The sequence below is a fragment of the Pipistrellus kuhlii genome, unplaced genomic scaffold (genome assembly GCF_014108245.1).
Source record: "Pipistrellus kuhlii isolate mPipKuh1 unplaced genomic scaffold, mPipKuh1.p scaffold_m20_p_16, whole genome shotgun sequence".
Lineage (NCBI taxonomy): Eukaryota > Metazoa > Chordata > Mammalia > Chiroptera > Vespertilionidae > Pipistrellus > Pipistrellus kuhlii.
The window spans coordinates 28,824,724-28,850,982 of record NW_023425471.1 but is presented as its reverse complement, the minus strand read 5'-3'; the positions used below and the strand labels follow the sequence as shown (position 1 = coordinate 28,850,982).

The following is a 26,259-nucleotide window of genomic DNA, read 5'->3' as shown; positions in this document are numbered from 1 at the left end:
ATTTATTTCAGGAATGCAAGGTTGGTACAATATCCGCAAATCAATAAACATGACACATCACATAAGCAAATTGAAAGATAAAAATCATATAGTCATATCAATTGATGCAGAAAAAGCATTTGATAAAATCCAACACCCTTTCCTGATAAAAACTCTTAACAAGGTGGGAGTACAAGGATCATACCTCAACATAATAAAAGCTATATATGATAAACCCACAGCCAACATCATACTCAATGGGCAAAAACTAAAACCATTCCCTCTAAGAACAGGAATAAGACAGGGATGCCCACTCTCGCTACTCCTGTTTGACATAGTACTGGAAGTACTAGCCATTGCAATTAGACAAGAAGAGGAAATAAAAGGCATCTAAATTGGAAAAGAAGAAGTAAAGTCATCCTTATTTGCAGATGACATGATATTGTACATAAAAAAACCAAAAGACTCCATTAAAAAACTAATTGACTTAATAAATGAATTTGACAATGTAGCAGGATACAAAATTGGAAAATAAGTAAAACTGTCCTTATTTGGAGATGACATGATATTGTACATTAAAAAAACCAAAGACTCCATAAAAAAAAACGACTAGACTTAATAAATGAATTTGGCAATGTAGCAGGATACAAAATTAACACCAAGAAATCTATGGCATTTCTATACACCAATAGTGAACTTACAGAAACAGAGACTAAAAAAGCTATCCCATTTATGATCCTACCAAAAAAATTAAGATACCTAGGAATAAACTTAGTTAAGGAATTAAAAGACCTATACTTGGAAAACTACAGAACACTGAAAAAAAGTGATAGAGGAGATGTAAATGGATAGAAGAACATAACATGTTCGTGGATTGGTAGAATCAACATATTAAAATGTCCATACTTCCTAAAGCAATCTGTAGGTTCAATGCACTCCCCATTAAAATACCAATGGCATATTTCACCGACCTAGAAAGAACTCTCTAAAAATTCAACCCCGAATAGCCATAGCAATCCTGAAAAATAAGAATAAAGTAAACAAGAATACAGATTTCAAGCTGTATTACAAAGCCACTGTTCTCAAAACAGCCTGGTACTGGCACAAAAACAGACATATAGATCAATGGAATCGAATCGAGAACCCAGATATCAATCCAAATCACTATGCTCAATTAACATTTGACAAAGGAGGCACGAATATACAATGGAATCAAGACAGTCTCTTCAATAATGGTGTTGGGAAAATTGGTCAGATACATGCAAAAGAATGAAACTAAATCACCAACTTACACCATGCACAAAAATAAACTCAAAATGGATACAGGACTTAAACATCAGACGGGAAACCATAAAAATACTAGAAGCATCCACAGGCAACAAAATCTCAGACGTATGCCAAAAGAACTTCTTCACTGATATTGCCCCTAGGGCAATGGAAGCTAAAGAGAAAATAAACAAATGGGACTACATCAAAATAAAAAGCTTTTTTACAGCAAAAGAAACCATCAACAAAACAACAAGAAAGCCCACTGTGTGGGAGAACATATTTGCAAATGTTACCACTGATAAAGGTTTAATCTCCTACATCTACAAACAGCTTATACAACCAAATAAAAGGAAGATGAATGATCCAATTAAAAAATGGGCAATGGATCTAAATAGAATATTTTCAAAAGAAGACAGAAGGAAAGCCAAAAGGCACATGAAAACATGCTCAAAGTCACTAATTATCCGAGAGATGCAAATCAAAACAACAATGCGGTACCATCTCACACCTGTCAGAATGGCCAACATCAACAAATCAACAAACAACAAGTGTTGGCAAGGTTGTGGAGAAAAAGGAACCCTCGTGCACTGCTGGTGGGAATGCAGACTGGTGCAACCACTGTGGAGAACAGTGTGGAGTTTCCTCAAAAAACTGAAAATGGAACTCCCATTTGACCCAGTAATCCCACTCCTAGGAATATATCCCAAGAAACTAAAAACACCAATCAGAAAGGATATATGCACCCCTATGTTCATAGCAGCACAATCTACAATAGCTAGAATCTGGAAACAGCCTAGATGCCCGTCAGCAGATGATTGGATCAAAAAACTGTGGTACAGCTACACAATGGAATACTATGCTGCCATAAAAAAGAAGGAATTCTCATCATTTGCAGCAACATGGATAGAACTAGAGAACATTATGCTGAGTGAAATAAACCTGTCAATAAAAGAGAAATACCACATGGCCTCACTCATTTATGGACATTAAAAAACATTATAAACTGACAAACCAAAAGATAGATATAAAGACAGTAAATCAACAAGCAGACTGTAAAATTACACCGGGGAGAGTAGGGATATCTGGGGGAGATAAGAGATCAACCGAAGGACTTGTATACATGCATATAAGTACAACTAATGGACACAAAACTCTGGGGAGGGAGGGTATGTGGGGGGGGGCAATGTTAAAATATGTACACAGATAATAATTTAATAAATAAAGAAAAACTAAAAAAAAAACTAAAAAGGTAATCAATCACACTGGTGCCTAACTCTCAGTTATAAACTATTCATGTGACCAACTCTAAATAAATAATATACATGTACCATATTAAAAAATATAAAATAAAATAAAATAAAATTCACCTAGACTCATGCGAATTTTTTTTCTTCACGAAGTCAGGAACCCACTCACTACCGGCTGGCCCGAGGCAGACCTGCTCAGACCAGATCTCCCCTTTCCAGTAACATTCTCAGAACTTGCTATTCAAAAGCCTAGTCATGATTGCCCCCTCACTTAGTCTAGAACGCCATCACAGAGGGTCCGTGTACCCGCTGGTCTCAGGCTGCAGGTGCATGGTATCTGAAGACTGTCCTTCAGGAGCCAGTAGAACTTGAGGTATAAGGACTGCTTCTTGGGGCTGACTCTTTAAACTGAAGGGGCAAGGCACATCAGCAGGGGCCCTGCAGTCCCTGACAGACTACAACCCAGAGCATGATGTGACCAAGGGGCCCAGGGAGAACACTGCATGCTGAGATGACTCCTGGGCAAGACCAAACCCAGCACAGAGCAGTGTGCTCTTGAGTTCACTCTGATTAACCTGGATAGACTCTGCAGAGACTGCAGAATCTGGCTAAGAAAAGTGGCTGCAGGGAGAAGCTCAAATAGCTATGGTGCTGCCAGTCCAGGCTGCCTAAGGGTGACAACTGATCTAGGGAAAGTCCCTCCTTGAGACACACCCTCAGGAAAGGCTGAGACAGGTGCAGGTACTCACCAGGAAATTCTCAAACTGCTCAAGGTAGTCTACATTGTCCCCTGTACCTAGAACTAAAAGGAGCACATCAGCTCTGCTGCTGCCAGCACACCACATGCAGTGGACTGCTTCCTTGTAAAAACAAATGCCAGCCCAGCAGCTTTCTCACCACATGGGGGCATCCCCAAAGCCCCTAGCACTCAGACTATGCTCAAAGTAAACTATGATCACCCCCACCCCCGCACTTTCCATCTTGGACCTGGGAACAGATTGTTTTGTAGGTCAGTGATGTGCAAAATGTGTGTTGAGAAGCAACCCCCAGGGGTGACAACCAAAAGTGTCCCCTGGGGACTAAATCATGCTGGTTGACAACCACTATTTAAATCTACTCCAGATAAGTTCTTTAATTTCTGATAACATAACCTTTGCTTAAGAAATCTAAGGGTGCCTCATATCATATATAAAAATTAACCCAAAGTGAGTCAAAGACCTAAATAAAAGCTAAAACTATAAAATTCCTAGAAGAAAACATACAGGTAAATCTTCATGACTTTGGCAATGATTTCTTAGATTGGAAACCAAAATCCCAAACAATAAAAGAAAAAGTATAAATGGACTTAAAAGTTAACATTTGTGCTTCCAAGGACACAGTCAACAAGGTGGAAAGACAACCCATAGAATGAAAAAAATAATTGGCAAATCAAGTATCTTATCAGGGATTCTTCTCTAGAATGCATAAGAAAATAATCACAAAAAGACCAATAAGCATGGGCAAAGGATTTGAACAAATGTTTCTCCGCAGAAGACATATGAAAGGCCAGCAAGCACATAAAAGGCACTCAACATCACTGTCTCCAGGGAAAGCAAAACAAAGCATACAGATCATGCTGCATACCCACTGGGACTGGGAGATCCAAGAAGTCAGAGCAAATGTTGGTGAGGATGTGGATAAGTGAGGCCCACCCTGTTCTTGGGGATGAGATGGTGCTGACACTGGGGGAAAATCCAATCCCTCAGGAAGTTAGAGTTATGTGGAAACTGGTATTTATACTCAAAGGACAAAGAAAATGTATGCCCACATACCTACGTGTGCACGCATGTTCACGCAACTGGAAATGGAACCACACAGAAGCCCACCCACTGGGGAACAAATAACAACCTGCTCTGTTTACACATAGGTCATTCACACTATACAACATGGGCCAACTTAACAACATGCTCATGGAGAGAAGCCAGACTCAAAACCCACAACAGGTGGCTCAGAGTCCCTGAGAGTGGCAGGCCTGAATCTCTCCATGACTCCTGATGCATCTGTATGAGGACATGTGCTTGTCCTGCCAGATGAACACACCCCCCCCCGAATTATCCATCTTCTCTACGTTTTTAGGTTTTCAAGTAACCTGAACAGAAACCCTGTAGAGCATCCTCATGTCTTTTAAAGCAGTTCAGTCATGTGTTCTCACTGAACGCACCACCACACCTCTTTGTACAAAAGTGCCAACTTAACCCCATGTGCAGCAGGTGGAAGGTTTCAGTTCTTCATCTCATCCTCGTGAAGTTGATGTTCCAACATTGTTTCTCTGATTACTACCGAGGCTCTGCTGTCCATGTACTTGTAACTGTCACAGTCTTTTTCATACTTTGCATACTGTTATAAGCGAGGCTACAATTTCCATTTCCAGAGTCTTTCACATCAAAGGAATCTCCTAGAAATGCCCCATCTTTGACAAACCAGTTTTTGCATAAGTGCCTCACTTAAAGTCAGGGAACTGAACTGCCGATAGAAAGATCACTTGCAAATGCCACTCTACACATGCACTCATGGAAATGTTTCAGGCAAACTGATAGCAGGGACAACACACCCTCAGTTGGGTCTCAGAAGTGCTCCCCCTCAGGTCAGAGGTATGCTCTGGCCTCTGAAGAGCAGGGGGTGCTGGGTCACCTGATGAGGCTCACTGCCTGGACTGCTGGGGGGAGTCGCTGGCTTTGAGGAAGTTATGGTTACATCGTGGATGGAATGATGATGGTCACTTGGGTGGTTCAGTTTGAGCAATTTTCAGGATCTTCTGCCTTGTAGGGAGCAATTATAGGGTTAAGCCTCGGACTGACCTGCTGGCAGTCACAAACAAGTCACAGCTATGAGGGAACAGCCCTCTAAGCACAATTAAGCTTGATCTTGTGAATGCTCCTTAGATCTTTCCTGGGAAGCTAATGAGCTGTGGGAGGGGCAGCAAGTGCTGCCAAAACAAGTGAAACTTACAAGAACATTGTAAATTACCTTTTTTGCCCCTGACTATAAATAAAGCATCAGTTTTGCAGTCTGGATCTGTTCTGTGGCCTCAGCCAGGTACAGAAGATCCAACTAAACCCAACTTATTCTCTTTTCTGTCTTTTTCTTCATCCTTCACCAGCCCTCCCTCAGGCTGGCTGAACTCTTGGCTGTGCTGGCGCAGCACAAGTGGTGTCCAACACGGGGCTGAGTTCGGCCCAAGTGGCACTCAATGTGAGCCTGAGTGTGAGGAACTGCAATTGTCAGGTGAAAGGACACTAGAGTGAAGCACGTGCAGAAAGCAAAAAGAAAGGTAAGGAGCACAATTTAGTACTAGTTAGGTGTAAAACATGGGAAATTCAGAATAGCCGGGAAAGAATGTATGCATTTCCATGCTTAAGGTTATGCTCTAAGCAAGGGGCTGTTCTGTGAGATATGAACAGCTTTTCAATTTTTTGGATTTTGTGAGTAAAACCTGCCATGGTTTTCTGAGGAAGGAAATGTAAATATAGTGGAATGGGAAAAGGTAGGAAAACAACTTTGTGATCATTATATATCTGAAGGTCTAGAGGAAATGCTTTTCAATCTGTGGTCCCTAATTTGGGACTGCCTAGAGCCCACTCCAGAAGGGGAGTGGAGAAATGTGGCAGGGAAATGTAAATCTTGGCCAAATTGCATGATTAGTTATTACCTTGGAAAGGGAAAAAGAAAGAAAAAATTTAAGATCTGTCTTTATCTATTAAGCATGAAAAGAAATTCGGCCAGATCTGTTGCTGAAACTTCCCCCGAAGTAAGCAGGATGTGGGGGAAGGGAAAGACGTGGAGATCCAATATGGAAGCCCACTCTCTCAGTATGCTAATTTAAAGTTTCCTTTTTCACCATGAAAAAGTCTTAAAAATTTAGAAATGTGTCTGGAACTTTTGTGCTTGTGGGGAGAGAACCTAGCTGTAAGACAATGCATGCATGGTCTGATTTCGGATATTTAGATTATTTTAGGCTGGAATCTCTCTACAAAAGTTATAGAAAATGAAAAACCCAGAATGAAATTCAAGCTAATTCCAGCAGCAGGATTCGCATTTCCATAATAAAGAGTAATTTTCAAAATATTAATGAACTTTATTAAAAAGTTAACTTTTAACGCCTTCAAAAAAAAAAGAAACAAAAAACAGTACATTCTCTGTAAATAGAATTTATCTAAAGTAAATGCCTTAAAATAATTGGAATTGAATTTGAATTTCAAAAAATTGTTGTAATATAGATAAATAATATATTAATTACAAAGATCTAAATAGCCCAGGTAACTGGCTGTGCCCACAGATCCCACAGAAATACAAAAGATTGTTAAAAAATAATATGAACAACTCTATTCTAACAAACTAATCAACTTGGAGGAAATGGACACATTCCTAGAAAAAATACAAGGTTCCAAACTGACTCAGGAAGATTCTAAAAATCTCAATAGGCTGATAACTATGGAAGAAATTGAAGCAGTCTTTAAAAAGCTTCCAGCAAACAAAAGCCTGGGGCCAGATGGCTTCAAAGGGAAGTTTTATCAAACATTCAAGGAAGAACTAAAACTTATCCTCCTCAGACTATTCCAGAAAATTCAAGAGGAAGGAACACTTCCAAGCTCCTTCTATGAAGCCAGCATCACCTAATACCAAAACCAGATAAAGACAACAAATGAAAGAGAATTAGCAGGGACCGGTTTGGCTCAGTGGATAGAGCATAGGCCTGCAGACTGAAAGGTCCTGGGTTCGATTCCGGTCAAGGGCATGTACCTTGGTTGCGGGCACATCCCCAGTGGGGGGTGTGCAAGAGGCAGCTGGTTGATGTTTCTCTCTTATTGACGTTTCTAACTCTCTGTCCCTCTCAATTCCTCTCTGTGTAAAATCAATAAAATATATTTTTAAAAAAAAACCAACAACAAATGAAAGAGAATTACAGGCCAATATCCTTCATGAACATAGATGCCAAAATCCTCAACAAAATTCTAACAAATCAGATCCAGCAGTACATCAGAATGACCATACACCATGACCAAGTAGGATTTATCCCAGGGATGCAAGGATGGCACAATATTCACAAATGAATAAACATGATACATCACATAAACAAATTGAGAGATAAAAATCACATAGTCATATCAATTAATGCAGAAAAAGCCTTTGATAAAATCCAACACTCTTTCTTGATAAAAACTGTCAGCAAGGTGGGAATAGAAGGATCATACCACAATATAACAAAAGTCATATATCACTAACTCACAGCCAACATCATACTCAATGGACAAAAGCTAAAACTATTTCCTCTAAGAACAGGAACAAGACAGGAGTGCCTACGCTCACCACTCCTGTTCAACATAGTGTTGGAAGTACTAGCCATTGTGATCAGACAAGAAGAAGAAATAAAAGGCAACCAAATTGGAAAAGAAGAAGTAAAACTGTACTTATTTGCAGATGACATGATACTATATATATAGAAAACCCTAAAGACTCCATCAAAAAATATTAGATATAATAAATGAATTTGGTATTGTAGCAAGATGCAAAAATTAACACCAAATAAATCTGTAGTATTTCTATACACCAATAGTGAATTTACAGGAAGAGAAACTAAAAAAAGCAAAAATCCCATTTACCATCGCACCAAAAAAAAAAAAAAAATGGAGATACCTATGAATAAACCTAAAGAAGGAAGTAAAAGACCTATACATGGAAAACTACATGACACTGAAAAAAGAGATAGAGGAAGACATAAACAGATGGAAGAACATACCGTGTTCAGGGATTGGTAAAATCAACATAATCAAAATGTTCATACTACCCAAAGCAATCTATTCAATGCACTCCTCATTAAAATATCAATGGCATATTTCATAGACCTAGAATGAACTCTCCAAAAATTCATCTGGAATTTTAAAAAAGGCCCCAAATAACTGCAGCAATCCTGAGAAAGAAGAACAAAATAGGTGGGATCTCAATACAAGATTTGAAGTTGTATTACAAAACCATTGTTCTTAAAACAGCCTGGTACTGGCACAATAACTGACACATAGATCAATGGAATAGAATAGGGAACCCAGAAATCAACTCAAATCACTATGCCCAATTAATATTTGACAAAGGAGTCATGAACATACAATGGAGTCAAGACAGTCTCTTCAACAAATGGTGTTGGGAAAATTGGACAGATACATGTAAAAAAAAATGAAACTAGATCATCAATTTTCACCTTACACAAAAATGAACTCAAAATGGATTAAGGACTTAAACATAAGACTGGAAACGATAAAAATACTAGAGGCATCCACAGGCAGCAAAATCTCAGACATATGCTGAAAGAACTTCTTCACTGGTACTGCTCCTAGGGCAATGGAAGCTAAATAGAAAATAAACAAATGTGACTGCATCAAAATAAAAAGCTTTTTCACAGCAAAGGAAACCATTAATAAAACAACAAGAAAGCCCACTGCATGGGAGAACATATTTGCCAATGATATCAACAATAAGGGTTAAATCTCCAACATTTTCAGAGAACTCATACAACTTAAAAAGAAGACAAACAACCCAATCAAAAAGTGGGCAACTGATCTAAAGAGACACTTTTCAAAAGAAGACAGAAGGATGGCCAAGAGACCTTATGAAAACCTGCTCAAAGTCACTAATCATCAGAGAGTTGCAAATCAAAACAACAATGCGGTACCATCTCACACCTGTCAGAATGGCTATCATCAACAAATCAAGAAACAGCAAGTGTTGGCAAGGATGAGGAAAAAAAGGAACTCTTTTGCACTGCTGGTGAAAATGCAGTGTGGTACAGCCACTGTGGAGAAGAGTAGGGAGTTTCCTCAAAAAACTGAAAACGGAACTCCAATTTGAACCAGTGTTCCCACTCCTACGAATATATCCCAAGAAACTAGAAACACAAATCAGAAAGGATATGTGTACCCCTATATTCATAGCTGCACAAATCACCATAGCTAAGATTTGGAAACAGCCAAAATGCCCATCAGCAGATGAGTGGATTAGAAAACCATGGTATATCTACACAATGGAATACTATTCTGTGGTTAAAAAAAAAAAAAAGATCTCCTACCATTTGCAATAACATGGATAGAGATGGAGAGTATTATGCTAAGTGAAATAAGCAAGAAAGATAAATATCACATGATCTTACTCATTTGTGGAATATAATGAGCGACATAGACTGATGAACAAGAACAGATCCAGAGACTGAGAAATGTCGACCAGAACTTCAAACCTCAGGGAAGGAGAGGGTCGGTGGGAGAAAGGGGGAGACATCAACCAAGGGACTTGTGTACATGCAATAAGCTTAATCAATTGGCACAGACAATGGGGTGAGACACGAATTGGGGATAGGGGGTAATGGGGCAATAAGGACATATATAAAAAAACCATAATTTTTAAAAATTAAAAAATATATAAAAGAAATTGTGAGGTAACCAGAACCCCAAGGATGCCTGAGAACATCTTTCTTGCCATGCTAGCAGCCATCAGCTGTACCTGGGGCAAATGGGGAAGTATTTTGGACTTATGTTCCTGACCCTTCATGGGTTAGAGTCCTTACATGGGCTGATCCCCCTCCTACTGTAGTCAGCAATAATACCAAACACCTTGGTCATCCAGGAGGACCATGGGTGTAGCAAGGAAATATAATTATACAGGGGTCTCCACCCAGCTTCCCTCTTGTTTAACACAAAATCAAACCATTGCTCCTTTGTATGTATAATTAAAGAGAAGTTTTTGGCTTGTGTGGACACCAAAGGAAGGGACCATCACTACTTGCTCCTGGGAGAGGTGTAGAAAATGTAACTAAGACCTTGTTTATACAAAAAGAAATTGGCAGACAGTTTAAATTGGAATTGCCATGGCCTAGAGCAAAGAATATCCTTTCATGATATTATTCTACAATGTCATTATAATTTTTCCCAGATTTGTGTTATCCCCATTACCTAAAATAGTACCTTGCACCCTTGGGTATCAATAAAAAAATCATCTTTTTGGTGCTTGGAGACAAAGGTCACATATCTCTAGATATTTTAGAATTACGACAGCATAATGTACAACTATCCCACACAAACTTACAAACCAATTTCTTGAATGTCTGGCAGCAATTTAAACAGAACATGAAAGGATTTAATCCCTCCCATTGTGTAGAGGGCCCCCTGGGAAGGCACCTGAGCATTCTATATTGGGCCCTCTTGCCCTTTTGGACAAGAGGGACACTCTTCTCAAAATCCAATTGTCCACAGCTGCTGCCTGAGATTTCTGTTCATGCCAAGGTTGAAGCCTTGTGATGGCTGGTACCATGGGTCTGTCTCTCACCAAATGGGGTGAGCTGGGCCCTCCCTGTAGAAGAATCCTGGGTTCCCCAAGATATGTGAAGAAAAACAGTCCAGAGATGGAAGATGCTGACGACACCTTGCCATACTAGCATTCAGCAGCTGTGTGTCAATGCAGGTTGCCCAAGACCAAACCAGAGAAGGTCAGACCCGCATTACCACTGTTTGTCCACCATCCAGAACTGAAATATCATTGCTGACATGTACACATAAGGAACTTATTTACATAGAAATTGGGACTTAAAAGAACTGTTGGCCCAGAAAGAAACTCACTACAGACTGATTCATTTGCCTCCCAGGATAACCATTATATCATGTCTTATTTTCGGTTCTTATAAGTGTATTTCTAGTATCACGTGAGCTCACTCATCTAAAGGAAATGATGAACAACATAGACCGATGAACAAGAACAGCATCGATCAGACTGTCGGACCTCAGAGGGAAGGTAAAGGAGGGTGGGGATAAGGGAGAGAGATCAACCAAAGGTCTTGTGTGCATGCACATGAGCCTAACCAGTGATCATGGACAACAAGAGGGTGAGGGCATGCATTGGGAGGAGTTTGGGATGGGAAGTTGGGGGGATGATGACAAATATGTGATACCTTAATCAATAAAGTAATTTAAAAATATAAGAAAATAGATTAAATGTTCCAATCAAAAGGCATTGAGTGGCTGAGAGGATAATAAATCATTATATATATATATATATATATATATATATATATATATATATATATATATATATATTATGATTTCTTATATATGCTGTCTACAAGAGACCCGTCTCAGAACAAGGGACTCACACAGATTGAAAGTGAAATGATGGAAAAATATCTTTCAGGCAAATGGACATAAAAAAAAGCAGGGGTAGAAATACTTATATCGGACAAAATAGACATCAAAGTGAAGGACATAACAAGAGATAAGGATGGCCACTTCATAATACTAAGGGGGTTGATACAGGAAGAGGATATAACTCTAGTGAACATATATGCACCCATGCAGGAGCACTGAAGTACATAAAAAAAACTTCTGGAAGATATCAAGGGAGAGGTCAATAGCAATATGATTATAGTAGGGTACTTTGATACCCCATTACCATCACTGAATAAATTCTCTAGACAAAAAATCAACAAAGAAACAGCAATCCTAAATGGCTCATTAGATCAGGTGGACTTATTTGAAATCTTCAGAACATTTCACCCCAAAGCTACAGCATATACATTCTTCTCAAGTATACATGGAACATTTTCAAACATAGGTCACAGGCAAAGTCTCTCCAAATTCAAGAAGATTGAAATCATATCAAGCATTTTCTCAGATCAAAATGGAATAATATTAGAACTCAAAATAAAAGCAATAAAAAAAATCAAACACTTAGAGGCTAAAAAGCATGTTATTAAATAATGATTGGGTTACCAAAGAGATCAAAGAATAAATTAAAAACACCCTGTAAACAAATGACAATGAAAATACAACAATAAAAAAATTTATGGGACTCAGTGAAAGCAGTCCTGAGAAGGAAGTTTATAGCATTACATGTCTACCTCAAAAAAACAAACAAAAAACAAAACAAAAACAAAAACTGGTAATAAATTATCTAAATCTACACCTTAAAAAATGAGAAAGAGAGCAACAAGAAAAGCCCAGAGTGAGCAGAAGGAAGGAGATAATAAAGAGCAGAGCAGAAATAAATGATATAGAGAAAAAAATATATAAAGATTAATGAAACCAAGAGATTGTTCTTTGAAAGGATAAACAAGACTGATGAACCTTTAACCAGGCTCAGCTAGAAGCAGAGAGGACCCAAATAAATAAAATCAGAAATGAAAGAGGGGAAATACAAAGAATTGTGGGGGGAAAAATACAGCAAACAACTCCTTTCCAACTAACTGGTCCAAGAAGAAATGCACATATTCCTAGAAAAATGCAATGTTCCAAAACTTAATCAGGAAGAATAAAAAACTCTGAATAGGCTGATAGCTATGGAGGAAATTGAAGGAGTCATCAAAATAAAAATTCCAGCAAACAAAATCTCTGGGACAGATGTTTTCACAGGGGAGTTTTCTTATAAATTCAAAGAACTAGCACCAATACAACTCAAACTATTAAAAAAAAAAAAAAAAAACCTAGAGGAAGGAATATGTCCAAGCTCTTTTTATGCAGCCAGTACTGTCCTAATTCCAAAATATTATAAAAAACAGTACAAAGAAACAGAATTACAGGCCAATATCCTTGATGAACATAGATGCTAAAAATCCTCAACAAAATTCTAGTAAATTGGATCCAGCATTACATTAGAAAGATCATATACCATCACCAAATGGGATTTATTCTGGGGGATGCACGGATGGTACAAAATCCACAAATCAATAAACATGATTCATTACATAAACAAATTAAGAAATAAAAATCACATTCAATGGCATGTTTTACAGACCTATAACAAACTCTCCAAAAATTCATATGGAATTTAAAAAAGACACTGAATAGCTGCAGTAATCCTGAGAAAGAAAAACAAAGTAGAAGGGATCTCAATACCAGATGTCAAGCTATATTATAAGGCCACTGTGCTCAAAACTACCTAGTACTGGCACAAGAAGAGATATACAGACCAATGGAATAGAACAGAGAACCAAGAAATCAACCCAAGCCATTATGCTCAATTAATATTTGACAAAGGAGGCAAGAGCATACAATGGAGTCAAGATAGTCCTTCAATAAATGGTGTTGGGAAAATTGGATAGATACATGCAAAAAAAAAAAAAAAAAAAAAAAAGAAAGAAAGAAACTTACACCATACACAAAAATAAACTCAAAATGGATAAAAGACTTAAATGTAAGAGGAATACACAGGCAGCAAAATCTCAGACATGTTGAAGCAATATCTTTTCAGATACAGCTCCTAGGATGACAGAAATGAGGGAGAAATTAAACAAATGGGACTACATCAAAATAAAAAGCTTTTGCACAGCAAAGAAACCATCAACAAAACAAGAAAGCCAACTGCATGGGAGAAAATATGCCATTGTTATCTGCAATAAGGGTTTAACTTCCAAAATTTACAGAGAACTTATACAACTTTACAAAAGGAAGATAAGCAATGCAATTTTTAAAAAATGTGCAAAGAAGTTAATAGATACTTTTGAAAGAGGACATACAGAAGGCCAAGAAACATCATATGAAAACATGCTCAAAGACAATAACAACTATGAGGTACCATTTCACACATGTCAAAATGGCTACCATCAACAAATCAACAAATGACAAGTGCTGGTGAGGATGTGGAGCAAAAGGAGCCCTCGTATACTGCTGGTGGGAATGCAGACTGGTGCAGCCACTGTGGAAAACAGTATGGAGTTTCCTTAAAAAATTAAAAATGGAACTTCCATTTGACCTAGTAATCCCACATCTAGGAATATATCCTATGAAATCAGAAACACCAATCTGAAAGAACATATGCACCCCTCTGTTTATAGCAGCACAATTTACAATAGCTAAGATTTGGAAACAGCCTAAATGCCCATCAGGAGATGACTGGATTAAAAAACTGTGGTACATCTACACAATGGAATACTAATTTGCTTTTTACAAAGAAGCTCTTTCCATTCACAACAGCACTGATGGACCTGGAGAGCATTATGCTAATGAAATAAGCCAGTCAGAGAAAGATAAATATCACATGATTTCACTCATTTGTGGAATATAATGAATAACATATACTGATGAACAAAAATAGATCCAGAGACAGAGAACTATCGAACAGACTGTCAAACATCAGAGGGAAAGTGGAGGTTTGGAGGGGATGTAAGATATCAACCAAAGGATTTGTATGTATGCACAATGGACACAGACACTAGGGGGGTAAGGGCATGTGCTGGGGTTGGGAGTGTCCAGGTAGAGGTCAATGGGGGAGAAAGAAGACATATATATTACTTTATTCAATAAACAATATTAAAAAAAGAGAAAACTCTATGAACAACTATATGCCAAGTGGACAATGTGGATGAAATGGACAAATTCCTATTGTTTTTGTTGATGGTTTCTTTTGCTGTAAAAAAGCTTTTTATTTTGATGTAGTCCCTTTTTTTATTTTCTCTTTAGCTTTCATTGCCCTAGGGGCAGTATCAGTGAAGAAGTTCTTTTGGCATATGTCTGAGATTTTGCTGCCTGTGGATGCTTCTACTATTTTTATGGTTTCCCGTCTGATGTTTAAGTCCTGTATCCATTTTGAGTTTATTTTTCTGTATGGTGTAAGTTGGTGATCTAGTTTCATTCTTTTGCATGTATCTGTCCAATTTTCCCAACACCATTTATTGAAGAGACTGTCTTGACTTCATTGTATGTTCGTGCGTCCTTTGTCAAATATTAATTGAGCATAGTGATTTGGGTCAATATCTGGGTTCTCAATTCGATTCCATTGATCTATATATCTGTTCTTGTGCCAGTACCCGGCTGTTTTAAGAACAGTGGTTTTGTAGTACAGCTTGAAATCTGGTATTGAGATCCCTACTACTTTACTCTTCATTCTCAGGATTGCTGTGGCTATTCAGGGTCTTTTATTGTTCCAAATGAACTTTTGGAGAGTTCTTTCTAGGTCAGTGAAATATGCCATTGGTATTTTAATGTGGAGTGCATTGAACCTATAAATTGCTTTGGGAAGTATGGACATTTTAATGATGTTGATTCTACCAATCCATGAACATGGTATGTTCTTCCATCTGTTTACATCTTCCTCTATCTCTTTTTTCAGTGTCCTGTAGTTTTCCGTGTATAGGTCTTTTACCTCCTTAGTTAAATTTATTCCTAGGTATCTTAATTTTTGTGGTGTGATGGTAAATGGGATTGCCTTTTTAGTCTCTGTTTCTGCAAGTTCACTATTGGTGTATAGAAATGCCATAGATTTCTTGGCTTTAATTTTGTATCCTGCTACATTGCCAAATTCATTTATTAAGTCTATTAGTTTTTTTATGGAGTCTTTTGGGTTTTTTATGTACAATATCATGTTGTCTGCAAATAAGGATAACTTTACTTCTTCTTTTCCAATTTGGATGCCTTTTATTTCCTCTTCTTGTCTAATTGCAATGGCTAGTACTTCCAGTACTATGTCAAACAGGAGTGGAGAGAGTGGGGCATCCCTGTCTTGTTCCTGTTCTTAGAAGGAATGGTTTTAGTTTTTGCCCATTGAGTATGATGTTGGCTGTGGTTTTATCATATATAGCTTTTATTATGTTGAGGTATGATCCTTGTACTCCCACTTTGTTGAGAGTTTTTTATCAGAAAAGGGTGTTGGATTTTATCAAATGCTTTTTCTGCATCAATTGATATGACTATATGATTTTTATCTTTCAATTTGTTTATGTGATGTATCACGTTTATTGATTTGCAGATATTGCACTGTATGGGAGAACATATTTGCAAATGTTATCACTGATAAAGGTTTAATCTCCAACATCTATATACAGCTTATACAACTTAATAAAAAGAAGATAAATGACCCAGTTAAAAAATGGGCAATGGATCTAAATAGAATCTTCTCAAAAGAAGATAGAAGGAAGGCCAAGAGGCACATGAAAACATTCTCAAAGTCACTAATTATCTGAGAGATGCAAATCAAAACAACAATGCAGTACCATCTCACACCTGTCAGAATGGCCAACATCAACAAATCAACAAACGACAAGTGTTGGCTAGGTGCAGAGAAAAAGGAACCCTTGTGCACTGCTGGTGGGAATGTAGACTAGTGCAGCCACTGTAGAGAACAGTATGGAGCTTCCTCAAAAAACTGAAAATGGAACTCCCATTTAACCCAGTAATCCCACTCCTAGGAATATATCCCAAGAAGCTAGAAACACCAATTAGAAAGGATATATGCACCCCTATGTTCATAGCAGCACAATTAACAATAGCTAGGATTTAGAACAGCCTAGATGCCCATGAGCAGATGATTGGATCCAAAAACTATGGTACATCTACACAATGGAATATTATGCTGCCATAAAAAAAGAAGAAATTCTCATCATTTGCAGCAACCTGGATGGAATTGGAGAACATCATGCTGAGTGAAATAAGCCAGTCAATGAAAGAGAAACACCACATGACCTCACTCATTTATGGATGATAAAGAACATTATAAACTGAAGAACCAAAAGATAGATATAGAGACAGTAAAGCAACAAGCAGACTGTCAAATTACAGCAGGGAGGGTAGGGAGATCTGGGGTAGATAAGAGATCAACTGAAGGACTTGTATACATGCATATAAGTACAACCAATGGACACAAAACTCTGGGGAGGGAGGGCATGCATGGGAGGAGGGGGCAATGGTATATGTACAAAGATAATAATTTAATTTAAAAAAATTTTAAGAAATGGACAAATTCCTAGAAAAATACAATCTCCCAAAACTGAATCAGGAAGAATCAGAAAACCTGAATATACCAGTAACAACTAATGAAATAGAAGCAGTAATTAAAAAACTCCCTACCCCTTACTCTCCTACCCCATCATCCTCATCACCACTTTGCTTTATCCTGCTTCCCTAATCTATTATATCACCAATGGATTTTATGTAACCCATTTACATCCTCTCTTTTGATTGTAATATATATATATATATATATATATATATATATATATATATATATATATATATATATATATATCCCTAATATGAAATAGACCAAATGGAGGAACAACCAATCAACGGAACAAACAACTGGTCACTATGATGTATGCTGACTTTCAGGGGGCACCCAGAAACTTGGCAGGTGTTGGTAGCAGGCAGCAGAGCACAGAACATGATGGGTATCAACCACATAGGGATGGTAGAACAGGTGAGTGGGGATGCCAGACCAAGGCTGGGCACCAGTTGCTGTCATCAGGGCAAGCCTCTGGTGATTACTGAAAATTATTTGCTCCCATGCACTGTTGCTGGTGCTGGCCCTGCTTGCTCCCACTGCCAGCACCAGAGCAGCTACTTGTACCCACTGCTGGCACCCAGTGCTGGCCCCAATCACTTGATCACTTGATGTCATCAGCGGGTGCAATAGCAGCTGCTAGCCCAAATTGCCCCTCAGGGCTTCTTCACCTTCTCTTGCTCTTGAGGGGTGATAGGGGCTGGCAGCCACCTCTTGTACCTGCTGCCAACGATGGCCCCATTCGCACCTGCTGCTGGTGCTGGAGCCACCACTCACACCTACTGTCTCTGCCAGCCCTGCTTGCACCTGCAGCTCATGCCAGAGCTACTGCTCACACTGCCAGCACTTGGCGCCTGTCCCAATATCTCGGGACCATCAATGGCTGCAAGCAGCAGCTACTGGTCCTAATTGCCCCTGAGGGCTTCTCCACCTTTCCCTGCTCCTGAAGGGTGATCTGGGCAGCAGCCACCTCTTGCACCTGCTAGCGGCACTGGCCCTATTTGCACCTGCTGTTGGCATGGTCCCAAATTGCCCCATGTTGTTAGTGGATGTGAGCAGGGCCAGCACCGTCAGTGCATGGGAGCAGTGGTGGCAGGAGTGGTACTGCTGGCAGAGAGTAGGACCAGGGCCTGCAGTGGGAAGGACTGAGCGGGGGCATGGACCAAGACTCACCCCTGTGCTCACTTTAGCCTTGTGGCCCATAGTTCCTTTTAAGGTGCACGAATTCATGCACTGGGACTCTAGTGTATAAAATAAGGTGTATAATTGCCATTCTCTGGAGCACTTTCTCATTTGTTGAGGTTTTGCTTGCCAGCAATTGTCAGTTTGGATCAAATAAACCCATAACAAACTTTTATAGGTTTGGACATTTCTTAAGTTGAAAATCCCTCAATACCAAGCTTGCAGGTTTGATCCCTGGTCAGGGCACATACAAGAAACAATCAATGAATACATAAATTAGTGGAGCAACAAATCGATGATTTTCTCTTCTTACTCTCTCCTTCCTCACAATATAAACTCACAAAACTGAAAAACACATGAGAAGTGGACTAAAGTTTTATGTGTTTTGAATGTCTGGTTTTCTTTTCACCTGGAGCCTTCTCTTCACTGGCCAGGGCTCTGCCGGATGAGGTAAAGGTGGAGGTTAGCACAGGAGGCAGAGCTGAAAGCGGCATAAATGAGCCGGCAGGGTAGCAAAATCTGATGAAGCATGGGGCGGGTAGCCTGCATGGTTCACAAGCTTCCACAGTGTTGCGATGTAAGAAGACAGATTTTCTGCATGGCCCATCATGGCCTAGCGCTGCCACATTGCCACCTCTTTCTGATTCCCTTTCCCACCAGTATAGAAAATGCCACTGCCAGCAGGCCAATTGGAGAAGGCCCCACTCAGGCCAGGCATGCTACTTGAATCCCATGAAACCCACTCACCTACTTCTGAATCTCCCGCCAGTGCCCCTACCCCACCAGTGAAGGCAAGTCCAATAAGTGTTGGAGGGCCTCCAACCACCTCTAGTCCCAGGGTGGGAGTGAGATTTCCTTGGGTTTAGTCAGCCCCACAGTGTTGACACGTCTGTAGCAGGCAGCATCTGGGCAGCAGCCTCACATCTTCTGTGGTCCTAGGCTGCTTGCACAGCATGTGTCTGAGCAAGCTTACCCCACAGGTCGATGGTCTTGCCTCGTAGGGTCTGAGCAGCAATGGGGCAGGATTGGGCAGGGCAGATAAAGAGCACTGGGGGAAGGGCATGCAGTCTGTATGCAGGGCTGCAAGGACTTGCTGGCTGCCACCACCCCAATGTGGACTGCAGCCTGCCCCTCCTAACCCCCCAGTTACCGGAGCTACTGTGTGTCTATTGCCAGGTGAGGCCGGGCCACACCTTATAGGCAAACAGGCAGGCTGGGGTCCAGGCAGGTGGCCTCTGACTGGTGGAGGGGCATGCCCTGCTCACCCTGACATTGTTTGCCCCCTGCCACACACAAGATTGAGCCTCGGGCACTAGTGCGGAGCCCAAGGCCAGCACCGGATGGCCGATGGCCTTTCAAAGCTAGCAAGTAGGTCCTGGGAGCTTAGGAGAGGGACCTGCACATTTGGGGAAAGGGTAGTCCAACCCACCTGCTCAAGGTGCCTAGCCTCCCAACCTGACTGCAAGACACCTGAGGAGGTAACCCAGTGATAGGTGTCAACGCTTCAGTTAGCCGCCCCATTGTGTTCCAGGGCAATGCAGGGCTACTGAAAAGTTCTTAGAAGGTTCCAGTGCAGCTAGGTAGGTTCACCCTTGTAAGAGTCAACTCAGAAGTAAGGTTTCATGTTGTTGTCACAGAGTTGCCCACTAGCATTCAAGCCATTAAAATGTAAGTCCAGATCCATCCTGATGCTCCCTCTCCAGTGAGATTTTTACAGCATTTTCATATTTTCTGGACCTGCCAGGTGATGGAGATAGTGGTCAGGACCCTGTGCCAGGTAAAGTTCCACTTTTTGTTATGTCTATGTCCTGATGGGTTTAGGTCAGCCAGTGAGACACGGCATTCAGAGGGAGAATGACTGGCAGAAATATGCCGGGATGGCATGAAGGCAGCAAGCTGTTAAGAGCCCATGCTTCATGGAAAGTCTTTGTGGTGATTGGGATGAATCTGAAGGTCATCCTGGTGAGGGTCCAGGGACCGAGATCTGCAGGTGAGGATGCATTTGTCCTTCAGGAGGCCTGCTGTTAAGTTCAGGGTAAATGGGTGCTAGAAGACTGAGCATAGGTGGTAGAAAATGTGGTTTAATTCCTTTTTTAACAATGTCAGGGTGGGACAGAGGGGAATTGCAACCCAACCCATCATTCTTTTGACATAGTTTCTATAAATGCTGACTCTGACTAATATGTAGCTTATAGATAAACAGAATCATACCTAATAAAAGAGTAACATGCAAATTAACCATCACTCCACTACATCCACAAGCACACCCACCAGCCATGCCCACCAGCCAATCAGAGCGAGTATGCAAATAAACTCAACCAAGTCGGCTACAGCCACAGAGAACAGGAGGGAGGCTTGGGTTTCCCAGGTAATGGAGGAAGCTAAGCTTTCTACCTGCCCTTGCCACCCTAAGCCTCCATTCAAGGCTACAAAGTTTCAATTATAGAAGGTAAACAAATCCAAACAGAAATGGCCACAGCCACGGAGCTGGAAAGAGCGGGAGGCAAGAGTTGCCCCTGGCAATGGAGGAAGCAAAGTTTTTCACACACCCTGGCCAGCCCAGGCCTCCACTTTAGGCTGCAAAGTTTCAATTATAAAAGATACATAAATTCTAACAGAAATGGAGGGAGCAGGAGGCTTGGCTCCGCTCCAGGCTACAAAATTTCAATTGTAGAAAGTAAATAAATTCCAGATACCAGGGCTTCCACTTGGTTCACAGGGGGAGTGGCTGGCCTGAAAACCACCACATTCCCCTCACTCAGGCTGCCCCATGCCCCAAGGGAACCCCCACCCTGATCCAGGACACCCTTCAGGGCAAACCAGCTGGCCCCCACCCATGCACTAGGCCTCTATCCTATCTAATAAAAAAGTAATATGCAGATTGACCATCATTCCAACACACAATAGCTGCCCCATATGGCCAAAGATGGCCACCACAAGATGGCCAGCAAGGGAGGTCAGTTGGGAGGGACCAGGCCTGCAAGGGAGGGCAGTTGAGAGGGGCCAGGCCTGCATGGAAGGGCAGTTGGAGGCGATTAACCCTGCAGGAGAGGGCAGTTAGAGGTGACCAGGCCGGAAGAGGAGGAAAGTTGAGGGCAAACAGGCTGGCAGCAGAGCAGTTAGACATCAATCAGGCTGGCATGGGAGTGGTTAGGGGGTGATCAGGCTGGCAGACAGAAGCAATTGGGGCAATCAGGAAGGCAGGCAGGCAGGCAAGCAGTTGTGAACCAGCAGCCCTGGATTGTGAGAGGGATGTCCAACTGCCCGGTGGGATTGTGCCTAAACCGGCAGTCAGACAACCCTCAAGGGGTCCCAGATTGGAGAGGTTGCAGGCTGGGCTGAGGGACAGCCCCCCCACCCCCTCGCCACGTGCATGAATTTTGTGCACTGGGCCTCTAGTATTTAATAATTTGGAAAGATAAGCCCAATTATAGGGGTACTCATTCAAATGGAATATGGCTCCAGCAGCAGAGACATCTGGGAAATGTTGGACCCTTAACTCTCTGTAGCCTCAGGCTCAGTTGACTACCCAGAGCAGTGGAATGCTGTGCAAAGATAAACATCATGCACCCAGAAAGGATGTTAATAACTGTATAGTGTGGTAATGTTGATGTTGTCTGTTGAGTTAGGAACACATTGCTCTTTCTGGCAGTCTAAATGACTACCCACCCCTATACAAAAGAGACCCTGTCCTGGGAGGAGTGTGAATTCTTCCCAGCTGGCCACTACTGGCAGCAGCTGTTTGCCCATATATGTAAGTTTCTCCAATTAAAGCTTTTATACATTTGAATAGGGCTACATGTCAGTTCTTCAGAATTGATCCTGAATTTAGACTTCTGTAATTTTCCCCCAATATCAATTATAGTCTAAATATCCAACAATAAAATCATACATATTATATTTTGAAGGTATTATTTATTTATGTACCTATTTCATATGTTTTAATTTTTTTCGTTAAGTGGTAGAATTTGGAGTGATTTTGACTTTTTTCTTGCCAATTAAAATGTTTTTATTTGGTTATTTTATTATTCATATAAAAATAAATTTGAGAATAAATAAAAATAAATATGTACAGTTCATCTTATAAAATTTGGGATATTGCAAAAACAATTGCAATGGTAAGTCCAGAAAATTGTCCAGGTGTTCAGGACCTGTCACAATATTGAGAACCTAATGAGGGTACATTAATACTATGTTTGAGAACAGTCATTTAAAAATAAATGAAAACAATCACCAGAATTTAATCCTGACATGTTCTTTGACCCTTCAATTCCTTTTTTAACAATGTTTGCTCAAGAAATAATCTTGAATGTAAGAAGGTATGTGAACTATGATATTATTAGCAGTTTGGATTAGGAGAGGGAAAAAAACACACACACACAAGTAGAAAACACTTAGATGTTCTACAATGAAGAAGCAGTGAAAAACACCCTCATATCTAGAAGTATAGATATGCATACATACATACATGTATCTATACCTTTATCTAAAACATTAATGGAACACTAAACAGCCATGGAAACTATTTTAGAAGAATATTTAATGACATGAAAAGAAGTTCAAGAATATCTAATTATACATCCATATCTATCTATATTATATATTTATATATGAAAAAGCAGATATTGAAACAGTATATACATTAAAATTCAAGTAAATTAAAAATACTGTGCAGATACAGATAAAAATGATTCAGGAAGGCATGGTTGTTCATGAGGATTCATTACTGGTGAGATTAGTTTGCTTTTGCTAACTGGTCCGCTTTTGATTATTTTCTGCAATAAAGCTGAATTATTTTTTTGACAATGGGGAAAATGGAAAGAAGTAGGCACAGGGGAAGTGATAAACAGTATTTAAATCCAGCAAAACAACCAAGGACAGCAGAATGCCATTTGCAGCACATAAAGCTGGCCAACACACACACAGACACACAGCCACGAGCACGCACACACACACACACGAGCACGCACATACACAAATCAATCACAGTGACCAGGAAATGGACATACTCTGTTTTACTGGCTGCACTGACTGGCATGAATGCAAATCGGTACAATATTTATGAAGGGGCCATTTGGCAACATGCCGGGAATGTCTTTAAAATGTCCACATGTGGATCCTTTGAGTCCACAGTTAAGATGACCATAGGGTATGCCTGCGGAGATTTGGCTTCACAAGCAAGGAGTCATTCATCAGAGAACTCAGTGTTGGGTTTAAACACCCGGAAAGAACTAGGCACCACCTGAATGTCCAACAATGAGGGAACGGTTACAGAAATGTTAAGGTGCATGGATACACTCTGCAGGCACTGAAGATGAGTTTCAGAAGCCTGTTGAATAACATGGAAAGACGTTCAGTTGGTTGTGTCTTGTTTGGTTTTAGTTTCTGAAAAAAAGCAGGTTAAGAAACACCACACACATGAACCATTGTATTGTTATATGTATGTACGTTAAAAGGGAAGGTGAGGTGGGGGTGAAAACGGGAGGGAGAGAGAAAAAGAGAACTTGGAAAGGCAGCACAGCAAAAAGGGAAAAGTAGTTGTCTCTGGGTAGCAGGATCATGGGTCATGGGGAGCCATTATTCTCTTGGTTTTCCCTCATCTGATTTCCTTCTCCTTTCTGAGGTTTCTACCATGAAATTGTTATCACCTGTACAGTAAACAAAGAGAGAAAGTGCTTTTAAAACCAAACCGCTAGAAGAGGCAGTCTCTATCAAGTGGCAGAGAGAGCAAGATTATTCAATGCCCTTGGTTGAGGTGGGGGGGGGGGGGAGAATGAAGGAGTGGGTGAAAGGGGAGGGGAGAGGGACAAGGACAAGGAGAAGGAGAGGAAGAAGGAGAGACAGAGGGAGAGGGAGAGGGGGAAGGGGAGGGGGAGGGAGAGGGGGAGGGAGAGGGGGAGGGAGAGAGAGAGGGAGAGGGGGAGAGAGAGGGAGTGGGGAGGGAGAGGAGAGAGAGAGGAGAGGGAGAGGGAGAGGAAGAGGGAGAAGGAGAGGGGGAGAGAGAGGGGGAAGGGAGCTGCACTCTCAATACAACACACTGCTGGTGGGTTAGGGGGGCAGAGAGGGGGCTGTAAAGCCAGGTGGGAGCCAAAGTTTGGCTCTGCTGGCTGACTCGCTCCTGGGTTGTCTTCATCGGAAGGCGGCCTCGTCGGGGTCTTCCTCGAAATCATTGAAGTTAACACTGGCGGGCTGCCTGGCCCAAGCTCCTCGTTCAGCTTCTCGTTCCTTATGCGATTTGAATCTCCCAACGAAAATTTTGCGGTAGTTCAGGAACTGGCCGTTCATCATATCAATGGCAAGCTCAGCGGATTCCTGCTTCTGAAAGTGCACGAACCCATACCCCTTGGGCCCGCTTTCGTCGCAGGCCACTTTGCAAGAGAGGATGTCGCCAAACGCCGAGAAGATGTCGTACAGTGCCTTGTTGTCGATGGCCTTGCCCAGGTTCTTGATGAAGACGTTGCCCACCCCGCTCCTGCGCAGCGAAGGGTCCCGCTGGGACCACATGATGCGCACTGGCCTGCCTTTGATGACATCAAAGTTCAAGGTCTCCAGGGCCCGCTTGGCGTCCACCGGTTGCTGGTAGTTGACATATGCGTAGCCCAAGGAGCGGTGGGTGATCTTGTCTCTGCAGAGGCGGATTGAGAGGATAGGCCCTGCCGGGCTGAACTTCTCGTACAACATTGCCTCTGTCACCTCAGGGTGCAGGTCTCCCACATACAGTGAGGCCATTGGAAAGTCCGGGTTCTCCTTGGGACTCCCGCCCCTCTCTGCATTTGCGGCGGCAGCCGCCGCTGCCTCAGCCACCTCCGCCTCTGCATGCTCATCCCCACCCTCTTCCTTCAAGGGGGGTGCCACAGCCTCTGCTGCTGCAGTGGCTTCTGCAGCGCTGGCCTCTGCCACCACCGCGGCTGCTGCCGCCAGAGCGGCCTCCGCCTCCTCCCCGGCCAGGGCGGCTGCCGCCTCCCCCGGGATGGCCTCCACCACTGCCTCCTCCACTGAGGTGTGGGCCTGCACCTCGGTCTGCACCTCTGCTTCCGCCTCCGCCACGGAGGCCTCCGCCACCGCCTCTGCCACGGTCGCTGCCGCAGCCTCCGCCGCTGCAGCCGCCGCCACCGCTGCCGCCGCTGCCGCAGCTGTCGCCACGGTCGCCGGTGCTGCCGGGCCGCTGCCGCGACCTTCCTTCCAGCAAGCTGGGGGTCTGAGAGGCGGGAGAGGGCAGGAGGCCAGATGGGCGCAGGAACCCGGGCCGGGGGCGCGAGCAAGAGCTGCGGCGGGGGACTGGGGCGGGAGAAAGGGGGCGGGGGGGGGCAGCAGATCTGGCGATACCAAGGCGTCTGGGATGACGAGCCCTGCCAGGAGCGCGCCTCTGCGAGTCGCCGCAGCTTACAGCTTCCTGCTGCCGCCACCGCTCAGTTGTGGATTAGCGTGCGGGGCGAGCGCGGGCGGGCTAGCTGGCGGGCGGGCAGTGTGCGGTGAGGGGCAGGAGCTGTTGGCATCTGTGTTCCGGGCAGCTGGGAAGGCTTCTGTCTCTTTGGTTCCCCCTGAGGGGGCTATGGGGCTACGGGGGCTGCGGGCGGTGGGAAGGGGCGTGGCCGGGAAGCTTAAGGGGGGTGGGGGGGTGACCTGAGTGTGAGTCTTCAGCATCTCAGGTCGCCTACATATTTATTCAGAGGAAGCAGGGAAAGGGCTCCGCTGTGAACTGAGGGAATGCTGGTTAGATTTAGGGAGTTTTGTTTGATCCCCCCTCTCCCCATAGTACATTTAAGTGATTGGATCAAGTATGTTGTAAGAGGGGATGGGT

General features: G+C 42.0%; 1 protein-coding gene across 1 annotated transcript; it reads right to left on the bottom strand.

Annotated features, from left to right (window-relative positions):
• Positions 1–24,404: 24,404 nt before the first annotated feature.
• Positions 24,405–25,828, bottom strand: LOC118719759 (polyadenylate-binding protein 1-like 2). The gene has a single exon (XM_036439506.2). It carries the CDS (start codon positions 25,185–25,187, stop codon positions 24,588–24,590), a length of 600 nt encoding a protein of 199 aa, XP_036295399.1. The 5' UTR covers positions 25,188–25,828; the 3' UTR covers positions 24,405–24,587.
• Positions 25,829–26,259: the final 431 nt, after the last annotated feature.